The sequence below is a fragment of the Peromyscus californicus genome, unplaced genomic scaffold (genome assembly GCF_007827085.1).
Source record: "Peromyscus californicus insignis strain IS unplaced genomic scaffold, ASM782708v3 Scaffold_1__1_contigs__length_55948999, whole genome shotgun sequence".
In the NCBI taxonomy this organism is placed as follows: Eukaryota; Metazoa; Chordata; class Mammalia; order Rodentia; family Cricetidae; genus Peromyscus; species Peromyscus californicus.
In genome coordinates, this window is record NW_026294492.1 from 37,181,898 (window position 1) to 37,202,151 (window position 20,254).

The window sequence follows — 20,254 nt, forward strand, 5'->3', positions numbered from 1 at the left end:
TGTCCAAACTATGCTTTGAGATCATTTAGATTATATTTCCATTTACCAGGTTTAAAGATAATTTGCCTTACTATCCAATTTTAAGTAAAAGATAGCTCACCTAACAGATTTCAAAATGACCTTTTACTGTTCCTTTATTAAAAGAAATTCATGCCAGGCAGTGTTGGACCACGCCTTAATCCCAGCACTGGAGAAGCAGAGCCAGGCAGATCTCTGAGTTTGAGGCAAGCCTGGGCTACAGAGTGAGGGCTACAGAGTGAGTTCCAGGAAAGGCGCAAAGCTACACAGAGAAACCCTGTCTCGAAAAAACCAAAAAAAAAAAAAAAAAAAGAAATTCACTTTACATTGGCTAGTCTCAATAATCAATCACCTATATCTCCTGATGAATTAAATACAAAAATGCTTTTAGATGTAAAGTTTTTATAAGGATATAAAGGATTAGATATAAAGAATGTTTAAGAACATTAAGAAATAATTTATATGTAGTGCAAGCCATTGGAATAGAAAAATATAAAAATATCTAGATATGTTATAAATGATACCTGAGTCTCAGTAAATGACCTATAGATACTGAGAATGTAAGCCTAAGTTAGATCTATGGATAACGTTTTTATTGAGGTCTGAAATAGATATATAGGCTTTAAGAATGAACTTATGTATACCTTAATATAAGAGTCTACAGACCTCCCCAGAAGGGACACTGGGGCTAATAATAGGTCGTAGCTCCCCTGCTGTACAAAATATTAAGGTCCTCCCTGGAGGGTTTGATTCCTGACCTTACTGAAGAAATTAAGATCATTGTACAACTCTCTACTAAAACAATTCAGATTCACGCAGGGCAGTGCCTGAGGGAGCTGATGGTGTGGATTCTAGTGATATGGCTTTCTGCGTTTAGGAAATTAAATATTCCAAACCAACTAAACACTTAAAATACAGAGAAAGAAAATAATTGGCTTGCTAGACATAAGCACGGATGTTTCTTATATTTCAAGAAAAGATTGGTCAAGTATTTAAGACGATTATTACTCTTTCATCTCTTATAGGCCTAAGTCAACCTAGCAGTATTGCTAGCAGCTCAAAAATATTAAGATGGTCAGATAGATAAAATTATGGCATATTCTGCCCATACGTCATCCTCCATACCTAACAACACTATGGGAAAGAGACATACTGTAACAAATGGATGTACCATTAATCTCTGCTGTGACTAATATCAGCTCAAATGCTACAGATGGGTTTTAAACTTAAAGGAACTTGAGTAAACAAGCTCAAGGCATAATTGAGCCCATTATTCCAGAACTTATAAATGACAGACATGGCCGAGGTTATCAGGATTTGTCCTAGGGGCCACTATCGCCCTCACTGCTGGGCACATGTCAGGAAACTCCATTGTTCCTTTCTGGATCAAACAATGGCCTTTGAATACTGAGAGACTTGTAACTGCGACCTGTCTGGTGGAGGAGAAACTTAAAAATAGGGCATATAAAGCCTCCCACCAGTCCTTCAGTCACCCCAATATTTGCTGTTTAAAGAAAATCAGGCTTATAAACCGTTACAGGATCTTAAGAAATTAAATAAAATTCATTAAAGCCAAGGGGATTCTCACAGCCTGGCTTGCCATCTCCCATTACCATCCCTAGGAATCAAAATAACAATGGTTATAAATTTACAAGATCGCTTCTTTGCCATACTTCCTCAACCTAAAGATTGTCAGCATTTCCCTTTTAGCTTGCCTACTCACCCTGCCATGATGGAGGCCAAAGCTGACATACAGAGCAGGAAATGCAAATTCTGTTTATCCAGGACTCATTTATTGAGCAGAGTTCCTCATTTTATATATACAGATTAACTATCAGAACCAACTGTCAATTATAGCTTCCTCACAGTCCCCCAAACTAATAATAATATATATGTAGTATATATGTGTATATACATATATATTACAATACATTTATTGCACAGATGATATTATATTTATATCAAACTATGAAACTTATGAGTCTATAGATTGGCAGCTGGCTCTACAGGATATACTGGCACCTTTTCATATGTCTGTCCAACAATTATAAATTCTCTCCCTATGGAAGCTCACCCATGAGGCTTATGTCCTTATGATTTATGGTTATGAAATAAGAAGTAATACATCATTTATTTCACTGCTTTTCAATTTTAGGAATTCCTAGAGCTCATTTATAGACAACAGCCTTACATATACTTCAAGAGCTCTTAGAATCGGTGCTTAATTTTTCACATCTCCCACTACAGGCATTCCTTATTACCCCCAGGCCAAGACATAAAGTTACACTTAAGCCTCTACGCTCTTCTCACTGGTATCTGAAAAGGTCCTGATGTTTTCATACTGTCAGGAAGAGGATATGCTTACATGTCTTCACAGGATATTGACCCGTCTTCATGAATTCTGGATCACCTGTTCATACTATACACTAGGCCGCTGCAGGACAAAGGCACTCTAAAGCTGCCAGTCTGAATACAGGCTGTTATTTACCTCTAGATTCTTAAATATTGAGCTTTGAATATGAATAAATAGATACAATTCCAGATCCTTTTGATGAACTGTTCATCAATGGTATAAAACTTAGAGAAATATGATTAGAAATAATTCTGTTCTAAATGTATTTTATTAATTTTTGTCAAAAGATAAATGAGACTTAAGATTAATTATCAGCTGGTTGTAGATTCTTCCCGGACCCTGGGAGGGTACTATCGAGGGGCTGGACCACCATAGTCCCGGATACTTTGGTCTGTTGTGGGCTCTCTTACTGAGGTGAGTAGATGAGTGAGTGTGTTGTGTCTCTTGTGTTTCCCCAGGAAATGTCTGTCACATAATGCCATTGCTATTGTTCCATGTAGGGTCAGAGGCATGGACTCTGAGCAGAACCAATGTAGAGCCTATTCCCAGTCATGAACTGACTTTAGGCAAGCATTGGCAAATTGGTCAAGACTGGTTAGGACATAAAGCTCTTAGGAGTTCCCCTGGTTTGGCTTGAGTTGGGCCTTCTTGAGTTGACTAGAGACAGGCTTTGTACTGAGGTGGCATGTACCAGGAATCTTATGTATAGTGCTGTGAGTTATTAAAGGGATTGGTGAAAATATATGTACATATCAATTGCTAGAATCCTGTGATAAGTAGCTGACGGTCTCTCAAACTTACAAACACCTTTTTTTTTTAAATTTCTAATTAATTTAGCCTTTTTGAACTGAGAGGTAAGCATGTAAGCTTAGTGGGTGAGCACTTGCCTACATGTTGAAGTCCTGGATTTGTTCCCTTGCTCTGGGATGGTCTGTATGTCAAATGCTCTGATTGGTCAATAAATAAAACATTGATTGGCCAGTGGCCAGGCAGGAAGTATAGGCGGGACTAACAGGGAGGAGAACTGAGAGAACAGGAAGGTGGGAGGAGACACTGCCAGCTGCCACCATGACAAGCAGCATGTGAAGATGCCGGTAAGCCACGAGCCACGTGGCAAGGTATAGATTTATAGAAATGGATTAATTTAAGATGTAAGAACAGTTAGCAGAAGCCTGCCACGGCCATACAGTTTGTAAGCAATATAAGTCTCTGTGTTTACTTGGTTGGGTCTGAGCGGCTGTGGGACTGGCGGGTGAGAGAGATTTGTCCTGACTGTGGGCCGGGCAGGAAAAGTCTAGCTACATTCCCTAGTATAAATAAGTAAAGATAAATTTAAAATTCCAGGAAAGGTATCAATCTATTACTCAAAAAATCCACATGTAGGTTGGGTGTGGTGATGCATCCCTTTAACTCCAACACTCAGGAGGCAGAGAGAGGCAGGTGATCTCTGTGAGTTCCAGGCCAGTCTTAGTCACCTAACCAAGTTCCATGACAGCCAGGGCTACAAAGAGAGATACCCTGTTTCAAAAAGCCACAAAGGAATTCACATTTATCACACACACACACTTTTTATTGTTGGTTCTTTTTTGAAGCAGGGTTTCATACAGTCACAGCTGACCTGGACCTTGCTCCACAGCAGACCTCATGGGTTTAATGCCTCAGTGTTAGGAAGACAAGGTGACAAAGTCACCATTTTTGAGACAGGAAATATTGCCAATAATAGAAAGAGGTTGTATGAACTGCTGGAACCCATCTAGTGATCTCTTACATGCTAGACAATAGGTCATCTCTAGAGTTGTGCCTTTAGGTGAAGGCCTGTAACCCCAGGTAACTGAGAGGCTAAGCAATGAGGATGGCAAGTTCAAAGGCTGCCAAAGCTACAGAAGGAATTCAAGAATAATTGGATACTGGCAAAAAACCGACATACAGACCAATGGAATCAAATTGGAGACCCTGACATTAATCCACGCACATATGAACACCTGATTTTTGACAAGGAAGCCAAAACTATACAATGGAAAAAAGAAAGTATCTTCAACAAACGGTGCTGGCATAACTGGATGTCAACATGTAAAAGATTACAAAGAGATCCATATCTGTCACCATGCACAAAACTCAAGTCCAAGTGGATCAAAGACTTCAACATACATCCAGTTACACTGAACTTGATAGAAGAGAAAGTAGGAAATACTCTTGAATGCATTGGCACAGGAGGCTACTTCCTAAATATAACACCAGTAGCACAGACACTGAGAACAACAATTAATAAATGAGACCTTTTGAAACTGAGAAGCTTTTGTAGGGCAAAAGACACTGTCAATAAGACAAAAAGACAGTCTACAGAATGGGAAAAGACCTTCACCAACACCACATCTGACAGAGGGCTGATCTCCAAAGTATATAAAGAACTCAAGAAACTAGACATCAAAATACTGAAAATCCAATTAAAAAATGGGCTACAGAGCTAAACAGAATTCTCAAAAGAAGAATCTCAAATGGCTGAAAGACATTTAAAGAAATGCTCAACATCCTTAGTCATCAGAGAAATGCAAATCAAAACGACTCTGAGATACCACCTTACTCCTGTCAGAATGGCTATGATCAAAAACACGAATGACATTCTATGTTGGAGAGGATGCAGAGCAAGGGGAACGCTCCTCCACTGTTGGTGGGAGTGCAAACTTGTACAACCACTGTGGAAATCAGTATGGCGGTTTCTCAGAAAACTGGGAATCGATCTACCTCAAGACCCAGCTATAGCACTCTTGGGCACATACCCAAGGAATGCTGATTCATACCACAAAGATACATGCTCAACTATGTTCACAAAAGCATTATTCGTAATAGCCAGATCCTGGAAACCACCTAGACGCCTGTCAACTGAAGAATGGATTAAGAAAATGTGGTACATATACACAATGGAGTTCTACTCAGCAGAGAAAAACAATGACAGCATGAAATTAAATTTGCAGGCAAATGGATGGAACTAGAAAATATCATCCTGAGTGAGGTAACCCAGACCCAGAAGGACAAGCATGGTATGGACTCACTCATAAGTGGATTCTAGATAGAAAGCAAAGAACAATCAGACTGCAACCCACAGAACCAGGGAAGCTACATAGCAGGGGGGACCCTAGGATGACAGTGGTGTAAGGAACACATGTAAGGCCTAGGGTGAACAACCCTGGTCAGGAATGATAAGCAATAGAATGATGTAAGTAAACCACAAATGGAGTAGTGATAAGCTATAAGCTATGTGTGGAAGTAGGGATAAGACTAGAAACCTAGCCAGGAAAGAATATAAAAGATGAAGCCTCAGACCCGACCAACAGAGCTCGTCAGGCCCTCGCGCGAGACGACTCTCCTCTGCCAGAGACGTGAGATCCTGTCCCCAGTGCAGACGTGGCTGACCTGAGGAAGGCTGACCCAAGATCCAGAGGAACAGACGTGGCGAGTCCGGACCTGTATACCCGGAGAGGTACTCCTGCTTCCATTTGGAAGACAGGATGAATATTGCTTGTAATCTTACTGTGTGAATAAATGAGTGTTATACCAAGTCTGAATCAAGAGTGATTATTCCTCCCCCGTAACTGGGGTATGTGCTCGCTACAGTTGGCGTAGTCGGCAGGATTTTGGGCTTAAAGCCTCCTTGACCACTGAGCACTGAGGAATGTAAAATAAGTAATACAAAAGAATTGGCTATTACTCTGGTGGAGTAACAAATTACAGGAAACCAAATAAACTAGCAAGTGACCTCAAAGCCGCTCTGAGAAATCAACTCCTCGAAGTCAACTCTGAGGACCTAAAGAAAATCTGAAGGTCCAAGGAGGAAGAACTGGTAGGAGAGAGAGTATCAGAAGCAGACGGGAAACACCACCCTCCCTAAGGGTGCGGAGTACCGAAAGAATACCGGACACCTTGATGCCAACCCAGACCCCTGGGGAAGAGCGGAAGGTGCTGGGAAAGAGCTAAATGAGGCGCTGGCTGGCCAAAAGGATAGAAAGGATTGCGGATTTGAAATTTGAAAAATTGATAACTGATTCTTTGAATCAGTCTAAACGAATTAGTGACTGGGAGTGGTACCGTAGGAAAAAATTAATTAAATTTTTGTACGGCTTGGTATACCACTTACAATGAATAGATTAATTAAGAAATTTAAGAAGACTAACATCTCCCCAGTGACAGGTAGAGAATACCAAGATGAGGTTGAAGAACAGTGGAGAAAAGTAGCCTCCAAGGTTAAAAATAAGGCCGGCATGAAATCAGTAAATGTAACTAACACATTAACAAATCCGGATGTGGTAGAACAAGAATTAGAGGGATGTAGCAAGGCACAAACTACCGCACTGCTTATGAAAACGGTGCAGGATATTGATAAGGACAGATTAATGGGCAAAAGGCTAGCCTTAAACATAGTGAGGAAGGAACAGGAGCGTAGCGCTACTCCTGGATGGAATGGATGTAACACCGTACCATCATTTCCTGTCTCTACCCAAAGTAAGAGAACTCCTATTAGAAGTACTATATCAGCTCTGAACCCCTTCAGCACTGGAGGAGGTAGTAATCGTCCCAAATTTGAAATGGGAACGAAGTTTGAGGAAATCAGGCCATATACTCCTCAGGAGATCTCAGAATTACGGAAAGATTATGCCCAAAATGGACAGAAAGACGCAGAATATATGTGCCGACTGTGGGAAAAGGGAGCTGACACAGTCATGTCAACTGATCTAGAAATGAGAAAGATCAGAAACATAGTAGAGAACCCCTCAGTATCAGAAGCTCTAGAGCATGTAATTGAGACATCAAAAGGCGATACACATCCACTATTAGATTGGATTACTGCAGCTTGGAGATTTGCATTTCCAACATTAGACCTCACTCAATTTGAATCAGCAGCACAGTGGACAACATATGCACAAGCCATAAAACAATGTAGAAAATTAGGCATATTGTATTTCATATACAACCAGGTACTCACACCTCAAGCCGCACCTTTTACACCACAATTTAAAAAGATCATTATTAAAGGAGCTCCAGCACACCTTAAAATGAGCCTAGCTGGACCCCTGCAGGCATGTCAAACCATCTCAGATGCCATGGAATTCTTTAAATCTTACAGGGAAATGGACATAGACAAGGTAGTATCATTCAATGTTAATAAGAAACAGGACAAGAAGAAATTTACACCGCGGTTTTCGAACATAAGACCATTTGGGAAAGCTAATCAAATGCCCATAAGACAGAATGCAAATAAACCATGGAACCCAATTAGAAGGTTGACAGGAAGGAAAAATATCCCATGGAGAGAGACACAGAGCAACCCATGGAGACAGACATGCCAACCAAAACCTTTTTTAGGCAATCGAAATTTCAAACCAAATTTCAGACCAAAATTTTTCAATCAGAACAATCACAGGCCCCCAAGAGCAGGACCCCCCAGACGCTACATACCAAGACGGACTTGATCAACCCGGCTGGTAGACCATTCGTAGCTATACCTATAATAACTAACAAAGGGCCGAGAATAGTAAAATGGCTAATAGATACAGGTTCTGAAATTAGTATAATAACGGAATTTACAGAACATTTTAAAACTGATAAAAGGATTATAATACAGGGAGTAGCAGCAGAAACAGAAGTACCAGTAATAAAATTAAGACTCAAATTATATAATAAGGAATATGAGATTGAAGCAGCTAGCTTCAATGCACCCTGTAATATCCTAGGCATTAAAGAAATAAGAAAATTATTCCCAGACTTTCTAAATAATAAGAGAATAGCTAAGGTCAGATGTAATCTAGCAGAAGTAAAAATACAACCTATTAAATTACCACACACACCCCCGACCTTCACGGCACAATACCCTATCAAAGGAGGTATTAAGGAAATAACAGAGACTATACAAACTTTGCTAAAAGAAGGCATTATAGAGAAATCTCAATCATTCAATTATAACAGCCCAGTATGGCCGGTGCTGAAACCTAATGGCAAATGGAGATTTACAGTTGACTTCAGGAGAATAAATGAAAAAACACCTAAACTTCCAGGACAACTTCCTGATGTGGAAGACATCTTTCTTAGAATTAAAAATTCAGCTCCAAAGGCAATGGCAACTATAGACTTAAGTGATATGTTCTTTGGAATCCCATTACACCCAACATCTAGGGAACTTACTACATTTACATGGCAAGGACAGCAATATCAATTCTTGAGACTCCCTCAAGGGTATTTGAACAGACCTATTATTGCACACAACACCTTAACAACTACATTAAAGAGCTTCGAGCCAGAATCAGACTGTAACATATACACCTATGTAGATGATATAATGATAGTAGGACAAGCCATTGACAAAGTACAAAGTACATTAGAGAAACTAATTCAACATTTAAGAAATGAAGGATGGACTATAAACCTAGAAAAAGTAAATAAAGCAGGAACAGAAGTAAAATTCTTAGGGGTACATTGGACTACAGAAGGACCAACAATACCCGAAACAATAATAGATAAATTAAAACAAATTAAGCGACCCCAGAATAAAACTGAGGTACAACATCTAATTGGCCTATTTGCATATTGGAGGCAACATATTCCATACTTACAGATCATATTACAGCCTTTATATAAAATAACAAAGAAAGCACAGGATTTTGAATGGGACCAAAACTGCGAAAATGCCGTTAAATTGGTACTGAAATATATAAACCAGTATAGCCACCTATATTATATACAGCCCGGTGACCACGTATTTGTGGACATCTTCTATATGCAGGGTTATGGTAATTGGAATATATTTTCAAAAAATAAAGACAGGGAAACGCCAATAGGCTTCTACTGCAAGAAATTCCCATGGTCAGAGAACAAATATTCGCTGTTCGAAAGAACCATATGGACAGCCTACGAGGCATTCAGGACAATCCACTCACTGCTCAAAGAGAACCATGTGACTCTCCGATCACATATACCCATTTTGGACTGGGTAAAGGCACCAGGAGAGGCGTGGGCTGGACTACCCATGGAAGGAAAGGTACTTCAATGGAAATGGTACCTTCAGGAGTTCCTTCGATCAACACCTCTGTCAGCAAAGGGGTCGGTACCAGCGGTATCGGAGTCGATACTTCAGTCCGACAGGCCCATGACTCCAGAGGGATACATTTTCCCAACCTCAACCCCTCCCCAGAAACAGGTACCAATGGGCCATTGGGGGACTAGAGAGTACGATCCCTCTCTGGTTAATGCCTGGTTCACCGATGGATCAGCAACCACGGTGAACAACAAAGTGAGATGGAGAGCAGCCGCTTATAGACCTGGGGATGGAATGGTCATTACAGACCAGGGCACTGATAAATCAGCCCAACATGCAGAAGTTATAGCCGCACTATTGGCGATAAGACAAACTATAAAGGACAATTATAAACAAATTTATTTATACACCGATTCATGGTGTGTGGCAAATGGCATAGCAGTATGGTCAGGTAAATGGAGAAATAATGGATGGAAAATTAATGGTAAAGACATATGGTCAAAGGCAGCATGGCAGGAATTGGATGCAGCAAGCAGACTAATCAAAATCATAGTATACCATGTAGATGCACATACCAAGAAACAGGATGAGACAAGTAAAAACAATGAAGTAGTAGACAAACTAGCTTCAGCGTTAAGTATAAAGTTAAAAGGTACATGGAAGGCAAACATTAATCCAGAAACAGGAAAAGGTAAAATACAGAGAGAATGGATACAGGTAAGACCATCAACTAAGGACATACCTATAAGTACAGAAGAGATACTGAAAATCCATGAGCAGTTAGGACATATAGGTACACATGCACTAAAAAGTTGGTTCGATAAAAGAAATCTTAAGATAACATGGCAGACAATAAAGAAAGCAATCAATAGTTGCAACAATTGCCCAAAGGCTATTACAAGATTAACACACAATTACCAAGGGATAATAGGACACCGAATGGATTTTAATAGAATCCTACAAATAGACTTCATAGGACCGTTAAACAGCTTCAAGGGAAAATATTGCTGCACCCTAGTAGACATAACAACAGGTCTCGGGATGGCCCGAGAAAGCACACACCCAGACCAAAACACAACAATACTTACAGTCTGGGGATGGTGTGCAGCATATGGAATACCTGATATAATACAATCAGACCAAGGAACTCATTTCACAGGAGCCAAAACACAAAGAATGGCTAGAAACTTAAACATTCAATGGGACTTCCATAGAGCCTATACACCGACAGCAGCTGGAGCAATAGAAAGATGGAACGGAATGATTAAAAAACAGCTAGAGATGCATAAGGGAATACCACTGTCATTAGCAATAAAAATAGCAACTTATGAATTGAATACCAGACCCAGAATAAATAGGAAGTCACCAATAGAAGAAGCTATACAAAAACAACACACAATAGATTATCCTACAGTTATAGATAGAGAAGTAATAAGGAATCCTAATTGCCTTTACAGGAACCGGAAGAATAACAAATTATCCCCAGCAGAAATAATAGCACCAGGAACAGGAAACAACGTGTGGATAACTCAAGGTAAAAAGGACTTGAAATTAGTCAGGCTGGAGTATATAGCATAAATGTGTGTCAGGGAGGTGATATTCATAAGGGCAGCCCTCCTGACGATTTGGCTAATAGCTATTGCAGTATACATAGTACTGCCAATCTTAGAATTTGTTTTTCCCTTCTGTAACATCATTTACCAAAGAAGCTACTCATACAACATAGTCAACAATACCAATCCTGGATACGCTTCTGCAGCATCCAGAACAGCCAACTTCACGGTATGCTGGATACACTATCTGCACAGGAGGCAATAAGAATAGCAAAGGTGATGTGCACATTGAAGGCAAGAAAGCTATATGCTATTGGAGCCTTTGTGTGCTCATTTTTCTGTCTCAGGTTAGCAGATGTGATGGCAATAACAGCATACCAATGCCAGCCCTATTGGACAGTACACCCACAACAAACAGACCCACCACCACACCACATGTTATACAAGTGGGCACTAGGAAACAGAATACCGTTGCTACACCAACAATTTATGATCTAGAAGGCAAATTACCGCTATATTGGTCAGCAGAGAGAAGATTTACACATTACATAGGAAAAACACACAGTTTTTGGCAAAAATATGCAGCATGTTTAACATATGCCTGGTATAAGGGTTGCGATCAATATAGAATGGCACTTAGCATATACCATCCAAACAAAGAATATATGTTAGAATCAGGGGATGATGTTAACACCAACATACATGAGCAGAACCCGTTAAAATGCCATTACAATGAATTATGGACCAACATTACCAATCACGCAGCCATATACAACATGTATTGGACAAAGAATTCACATATCAGAACAAACACATTAAGGGTAAACTCACACTATAGGACCAATACAATGGGAATAGAGACAGAACCAGAATTTGACTGCGAACTAGGCATGAATAGCTCCTTTGTGAGACAATATTTCGCACCAGTAATAGCACAACAAATGGAGGAGATAGGTATGCTATATAATAAGACATCAGAAAGGTGGGAAGAACAAGTGTATAATTACAATGATGACTATTATGATGGTGATTACCCTGCTAGTACAACACCTAAAGTAACTACAACACCTATAAACCCATGCAACCCTATGAATTGGACAGTATGCAATGATGGTGAAATGGTAAAACCATGGCCAGTAGTATCTGGAATAATACCATTACCCAAACCCTGGGGAAATAGATGTCCCAATAACTTATGGAGATACATTCAAAAACATAAGCTAGATGTACCAGGACAAAATAATACTAACTGGTTATGCGTAGCAGACTATCCCAATTTACCATTCTATGGTAACTTCTCTGTATTATATAGCACAGATAACCCATCAGTAAAAGGAAAGGAATGGAAATGGGATGACTGGACAAAAATATTGCAATTAGGAGTAGAACATTGGAGATTCCCAATCATACTTACAGATATTATACAACAACCTTGGGCTTCAATGAGACACACAATGAAACCTAAATATGATTGCAACACAGACACCATAACACACATTTGCATACTTACAGTAAATTCCACATTACACAGGGAAAAACACTCTTTTGCATATGCATGTATAAATATGTCCGAAGCAAATACAAACATTAGACAAAACAACAATACAAAGACTATAGTGGACCTACATGTAGGACCTTTATTTACTGGAAGAACATCAAGGTCAGTACAAGATTTAATAGCAATCACAGATATAATAGGCCAGAAAATACCATGGCTAGGAATTTTTGTGGACAGTACTGCAAATATAACAGCTACTAAGCAGGTCCAGGCAATAATGAGATTTAATGACGACCAACAGTCATATCCAACATATTTTACGCAAGCAAGTAATTTGGGATTTTTTAACCTAACCTTAGCAAAATCACTAACACAAGGTACCACAAGCTTGAGAAACAAATTATCATGCTTTACCGAAACAAATAATACAGCGGTACGGACTAACTGTACCACAAATAAAGCAACCACAATAATAAATTTGAATATATATGGTAAAATTACCATAATAAACAAACATATGTCACTAGTAAAATTTGACAGCACACCAATATTAACCATAGGCATGATACATGAACCAAAACATAAAATACATAACATGCTAGGTGGCAGTAAGATATCAATTTGCTGGTTTCACGAATCTAAAGACTTACTGGACATGCCCATACCCTGGGAAGTCAGTGCCAATGTTACTACAGATGAAGTAGCAGCAAAAAATATTTTCATATTTAATAGGGCAATTGAACAAAAGGCATACAATTTCACAGGTATAAGGGAGGTAGAATATATCCCACCATATGTACAAATGACAAAGGCTATGAGAATCAATAAGGTTATGGATCCAGATGACCTAATGGTACATTATAAAAATGGGATAACTAGATCAGGGAGTTTTTGGCAAACTTTGGATTATGAAATGGATAGAGTAATTGAATTACAGCACCATAATCTCCCATATTATTTCTACATGTTAATGCCAAATCCACAATATAAAGAATGGAATAAGGCTGAATGGGTAGCACACAAACCTAGAGGATCAATGAAATCACATACACAATATTGGGATAAAATATATTATCTCCCGATATCAAGAAATAAGGATTTTCTCAGTGAACATTCCAACACACCATTAATTATATTTAGAGGAAATATGACCAGACCAAATAAAGAAAATATTGGATTATATACAGCTCATTTTCCAAAAGGATACCTAATACCACCAGAAGGAACCCCAACAGTAGTCAAGGCACCAGCTATTATACCAGACCTAAAAAGTCCAGCTAAATTAGTTTTATACCCTAGGATTAGAAAAATTGAAATTACAATAGATTTGACAGCACTGAAACCACCTATAGAATATTGTAGTGATGTGAATTTTAGATTTGATTTAGACTACTCATCACCAACAAGAGTAGGAAGAAAACCACTACAAGCAATGGCAGTAGCAGCCTTTATGGCAGGAGCAATTTTAGGTGGAATAATGGGTGGAGGAGTATCAGCAGCAATGATAGAACCAATAAAGGCAGAAATATACCACATACAAGAAGTAAATAAGAAAACAGCAGAAGCTTTAGCAGCTATATCAAATTCTATAGATGGCATGCATACACTAATACAAACTATGCAAGGCGAGATAAAAATGTCACAAGACCTTTATAAGGAACAATTCTCCTATCAAGCAAAACTTATTAATACTAACCATAACATGATGATGTGTCAAATGTATCGAACTCAAGTCAGTAATATGAATAATGAATTAAATAGTTTATTTAGCACAGGGTTAGGGAGAAGAACAAGAGAATATCAAAGTATACTAAACCCTGAATATGAAAGCTCATGCACAGATGGATTATGCAATATACATTTAGTACAGATCTTCTTACAAAATTCATTTTCAGCATATCATTCCAAGGCGATACCACAGCTATATACTGAAAGAACAGGAGTATCAGAATGGAACCACCAATACTTAGTACCCATAGACCATTACTTATGGACCAATATGAATGACACACCAGTGTACATACCATTAGAAGACTCCATATCATTAGGAGCAAATACATACGTTTATCCACATTTACCAGAAAGCACACTTGAAACTAGTCAATTGGCAGTAACTACTATCACACAGTCACTAGAAGATACGGGAGATTACACTTTCTTGATATGTGCTAAATATTTACCTACTTTAGTTAGCTGCATAAATCTTAATGAAACCACAATGAATGATGATATCACAACATTCAATATTACAGAATCAGGATGCTATATGGTACACAACTGTAGCATCCTACAAATGAATTTCACTAATTATGATGGTAAAAACATAACCAAACAAAGAGTGACCACATTAACACTAGAAGAAAAACATTATTTTGATGGCTCACACTTATTTAATGACCCAACAGAATTAGAACATCACCAAACATTTGTAAAACAAGCAATGGAGTTACAGCACATTGCAGATTTCAATCAGAAACAACTGGAATCCATACATAACAAAATTAAAGAACAAGATGCAGCCATACATACATCACAAGCACAAACGCACAATCTAGTGAATCTGTTAAGAACAAATACATACATACATAAAGACTGGGCAAAACAGATGCAGAAATGCAGCTTTTGGGATTATTTAGGCAGACTAGTCAGATTAGATCTAATATGTACACCAATTTACACATGGTGGCACTGGATAAAGTTAGCAACCTTTTGGTTTTTAGTAATTTTAGGGATAAGTATTGCTTTATGTTTGTCTAAAAAAATCAAATGCTTGATAATAACTCCATGCTTAAGATGTCTTACAGGAATCAAGTAACAGGAAACCCACTTTGGAATCCGTCAGGCAGACGCTTCGATTTACTTAGTAAAAATGGAATGAGTAATTTACTATATACCACATACCAAAAATATATGGAACCATTGTCTGATATTTTCTATAGAATAGGTATATTATCTATGGCAGGAACGATACAGGGATGCAAATACTGCACCCATAAATATGCAATGTTCTACCTATCAGAACCAGGTGAGGTAGACAACCTCCCAATGCTCTTGATGCACTTAACATTCCACTTGACAATAGAAGGAGGTATACATGATATGAGATTAATTGGAGATGGATACATGAGATATTATGGAACCATACAATCTAGTGTATATAAAGTGAATGGAATGTACAAAATACACAGAAATAACATGGATGCAGCCCTACATATAAGCGCAGCTTTAGCTGCAGCATATGTGGGCCGCGGTAATCACAGAATATATGAAACATATAGAACATGGCTAAAACATAATCCTGATGAAGCAATAATAAGCATTGATAAAGATTTCCTGAATGACCCACAGTGGGAAACAGGAGAACCAATGTATTTACAAAGCATATGTACTAGAATATTGTGTAGAGATTTTGTTATAGATGTGTTAAAAGAATTTGCAGCTTATAGCACTTGGTTGAAGTTATATAATGCATATATAGAGAAAAAACATAAAAATAAACCACCCAGAATGAGAAGGATAAGAATGCTAGGATTAACAAATTAGGATAACATATTGTAAATCTCCAGGCTGCGACCTCATGTGATGCCTTTTATGTTGAAGACATTTCAGGCATCAGGGGATGGAATGTAAGGAACACATGTAAGGCTTAGGGTGAACAACCCTGGTCAGGAATGATAAGCAATAGAATGATGTAAGTAAACCACAAATGGAGTAGTGATAAGCTATAAGCTATGTGTGGAAGTAGGGATAAGACTAGAAACCTAGCCAGGAAAGAATATAAAAGATGAGGCCTCAGACCCGACCAACAGAGCTCGTCAGGCCCTCGCGCGAGACGACTCTCCTCTGCCAGAGACGTGAGATCCTGTCCCCAGTGCAGACGTGGCTGACCTGAGGAAGGCTGACCCAAGATCCAGAGGAACAGACGTGGCGAGTCCGGACCTGTATACCCGGAGAGGTACTCCTGCTTCCATTTGGAAGACAGGATGAATATTGCTTGTAATCTTACTGTGTGAATAAATGAGTGTTATACCAAGTCTGAATCAAGAGTGATTATTCCTCCCCCGTAACTGGGGTATGTGCTCGCTACAGTGGCTTATAATAAGTTTTGGTTTTACTCAATCACTGGGCAAGCCTCAGTGAAACATTTCACTATTAGGATAAGAATTTGTACTGTATCAAGCTGATAATAGAAAAAAAAAAAAGAACAACTGGATAATTTAGGAGACTGTCTCAAAAACAACAAAATGGTTGGGAGTACAGCTGAGTGGTACAAAGCTTGTGCCAAGGTGCAGGTTTAATATCCAGTATCCAGGAGAGGCAGGGATTTTGAGGTTTATTCCTAGCCCCCTATACATTCATTCTGTATTGTTTACAACAAATACTGTCAGCCGGTGGTGGCACACATCTTTAATTCCAGCACTTGGGAAGCAGAGGCAGGCAGATCTCTGTCAGTTCGAGGCTAGCCTGGTCTGCAGAGTGAGTTCCAGGACACCTAAAGTCACATGAAGAAACCACCTCAAAAAAGAAGCCAAACCAAAAATCAAAAACCAAAATCAGTCAACTAACCAACCAACCAAAAACCTTGAGGTAAATGCCATTTTCTGGATTTTTCAAGAGGGTATTACTGACATTATGAATAATGAATAGTCCTTGACCAGACATAGCTGAATCGTTCAACAAATATTTATCGGATGCCTGATACATACAGGCACCGTGCCATGCTGAATTCACTGAGGTAAATGACATTTCTTTGATGAGACTAATCACATGTAAAAATGTAACTGTGGTTTCTAGTGGCCTGAAAAAGTCACCCAAGTTTGAGAAGCAAGTCTTGTGAGCTAACAATCTGGTTTTTGGTTTCTCCACATCCTACACGCGAGAGTTTGGTACATCAATCTAACCTATCTCATCTATTGAGATTAATTATAGACGAGAACTGCTTGCTGTACATCTTTAAAAAGACAAGCTTTGTAAAAACGAACTCAAGGGCACAGTGGTGCATGCCTGTAATTACCAATAATGGGAAAACAGGATCTGGAGTTTAAGATCGGCCTTCCCTCCATGAGCCTGTACCACAATAAAATACAACATGAAGTTTATCGGAACGGTACTTGGCAAGATCCCTTAGGCAAGCGTCGGGCTCTTTAAGTCTCCAGAGTTCCCCCTAGCATACACGCGGTCAGCAACCGCTCAATCAGCCTTTCCCAGAAGGAGCCAATTCCGTTTCTGCCGGCAGATCTTCGCGGTGGGTGTGACCGCCCCAACATCCGACCCCCAACAGACTCTGGAGGGCCCGCCCTCCGTCGCGCGCATGCGCCGGAGGCGGGCCCAAGACAGGAAGTGCAGGGGCGTGGCGAAGCCGCTGCAGACAGCCGGCTCTGACGCTGAGGCGGGGAAGTTGGGAGGGGGGAACGGGGGACGGGGGACGGGAACGCGCGCGCGGAAGTGCGCGCTCGTTCGCGCAGCCCGGCTGCGTACAGTAGTGACGGCCGCGCGGGAGCGATCACGTGACCTCAGCGGCTGCCTGTACAGTAAGACCCCAATATGGCAGCGGCGTTAGCAGTGGCAACAGCAGCAGGACCGGCCGCCCCGTAGACCCCCCTCCACCCCGCCACCGCGCGCCTCCGTGGCGTGGCCGCGTCTCCGCTGAGCTGCTTCTCCGGTCCGACTTACCCTTTTCTCCCACCTTTCCCCGCCCCGCGGGAAAAGCCGTGCAGGGCGCAGCAGGCAAGGGAAGGCAGCCGGAGCCGGGGCACGGAAGCCTCCCAGTCAGTTCCGGACCCGACATGAGGGAAAAGGGCCGTAGGAAGAAGGGCAGGACCTGGGCGGAGGCCGCCAAGCCGGTAAGGAGGGGGGCGCGGAGGGGCAGGCCGGCAGGAGTCGGTTTCCTCGCCGGCTGCCGGTCTCCGGGGAAGGGAGGTCACTTGGCCCCGCGACCGGCCTGAGGGGCTCGAAAGCGCGCGCAGAGGGCGGCGCTTAGGGTCGCGTTGGCGAGCCCCGAGGAGAGCGGGGCGCCGGCGCGAGGGGGTTGGTGGCGCGGCCGGCTGCCGGTTCTCCCGGGGGCTGCGACCGGACCCCTCGGTGTTCCCAGGTTGCCCTGTCGGGGTCGTGTCGCCGTCGCCCCCGCACTGCTAGCCCTTGTCTCGGCACCGTGTGTTGTGCTTGCCCAGTAAGCGGTTCTTCTCCCTTGTGCGCCTTGGAGAGCCCCGATTGGATGCAGACAGGAGGCGGCTTGTGCGTGCATCCAGCCCCGGAAAGGAGAGGGGAGCGCTGGAGCTCGGCGGCGTTCCCCCGCCGAGGCGGTGGTGCCACCAGACCCGGGGGCCCTGCTTATCTGGCTCTGGGAGCCAAGGGCAGGTCACGAGGCTTTTGTGTTTGCTGTCCGAGCTGAAAGTGCAGGAGGTGTTTAGAAACGAAGTAACAGGTGGGACTTGGAGAATTTTTTTTTTCTGTTTCCGTAGAGACCTACTCTGAATAAGGCAGCAATGCATGGTGGGACGTGTAGTTTACCGGGCCTCCACTTTTCTTTAGCCAAAGTGAAGGTGGACCGACGAAATTGTGTTTAGTGGGCACACACCCCCCGCCCCCGCCCACAATTTTGTTATACGGAATTTAGAAGTCATTTCAGAATGAGTGTTAGTGAGGTCTTGTTTTGAAAAAAAAAAAAAAGTTTAAAAACGTGTATTTACGAAGAAACGCTACTTTAAGGAGAAATTGAAATTCCATCATTGCAAGTGTAACAGAAAAGTAACAGGACATTAAACAGAAAAATAACAGGACATTAAACATTAGTAGCATTTCAACCTCTTTTATAAATGAACAACATGTTGGGTCTTAGTAAGTGAACCCTTACAGGTTATAAAGTGTATTTTCTCCTTGAAAAAAGTGTGTGTGGGCGCTGGAGAGATGGCTCAGAGGTTAAGAGCACTGCCTGCTCTTCCAGAGGTCCTGAGTTCAATTTCCAGCAACCACATGGTGGCTCACAACCATCTGTAATGAGATCTGGTGCCCTCTTCTGACATGCAGGCAGAACACTGTATACATTAAAAAAAAAAAAAGTGTGTGTGTGTGTGTGTGTCTGTCTGTCTGTCTGTCTTAGGGGCGGGGCATGTGCAGATGGCCATGGAGCACATGCAGAAGTGAGAGTTGATGCAGGTTCTCAGCTGACATAGGAACATGAAGATATATGTGCACCAGTTGACATAGGAACATGAAGATGTATGTGCACTGTGAGAGACAGAAGATCACTGGAGTAACAACTAAGTCCTCTTATCACACCTCCTGAGTCCTTTCCCCACAGACAACTGTCATTTTCAAATTATGATATACCTCTCCAGAAAGACTGTGCAGGTCCAGATACACACACAACTTTATCTTAATGTATATACACATATCTACATAAACGAAATATGTGTAAGTATGTATATTCCCAAATAAGATTTAACTACATCATGCTAGGAGCCCAATTTAGTTTGTTTTCTGCAGGAACAGCTATAATAGTAATTCATTATATGGATGTAGAATGGTTTTCTCGACTCATCTTCTTCATGCTATATTTCAGTCAATATGACTTCATTTATCTGACAAGGAACAGAGAACAAGAACTTCAAAGGATCCCATGATAGTGGACATGGTGGCACACACCTATAAACCCAGTGCTCAGGGCAAGACAGTGCTCAAGTAGTGACTTCAAAGCCAGAAAGGACTATGTAGTGGGGTCCTATCTTAAAACAAACAAACAAAAACACAGTGAATTTTGCCTACTATTCCTATATTAGGGTAAAGGGAAGGACAGAACTCTTGCTCCT

The 20,254-nt window shown here is 40.9% G+C and overlaps 1 protein-coding gene across 2 annotated transcripts; it reads left to right on the forward strand.

The window, feature by feature from the left end:
* Positions 1-345: 345 nt before the first annotated feature.
* On the forward strand, positions 346-16,486 carry LOC128115609 (uncharacterized). Of its 2 annotated transcripts, XR_008220224.1 has the most exons (3): positions 346-5,849; positions 10,853-10,929; positions 15,240-16,486. XR_008220224.1 is itself a non-coding variant. In XM_052746480.1 (2 exons), the coding sequence occupies exons 1-2, from the start codon at positions 9,387-9,389 to the stop codon at positions 15,308-15,310; spliced, it is 1,614 nt and encodes a 537-aa protein (XP_052602440.1). In that variant the 5' UTR covers positions 9,146-9,386; the 3' UTR covers positions 15,311-16,486. The 2 variants fall into 2 exon arrangements, 1 of the variants encoding a protein (XP_052602440.1); XM_052746480.1 differs by lacking the exon at positions 346-5,849 and having other exon boundaries at positions 9,146-10,929.
* The last annotated feature ends 3,768 nt before the right edge of the window (positions 16,487-20,254 follow it).

Excerpts from the sequence above, each read along its gene's own strand:
- LOC128115609 (XM_052746480.1), top strand. The coding sequence starts at position 9,387 with ATGGAAGGAAAGGTACTTCAATGGAAATGGTACCTTCAGGAGTTCCTT. Across the intron at positions 10,930-15,239 it reads CAACGTGTGGATAACTCAAG|ATGTCTTACAGGAATCAAGT; the intron begins GTAAAAAGGACT and ends TCCATGCTTAAG.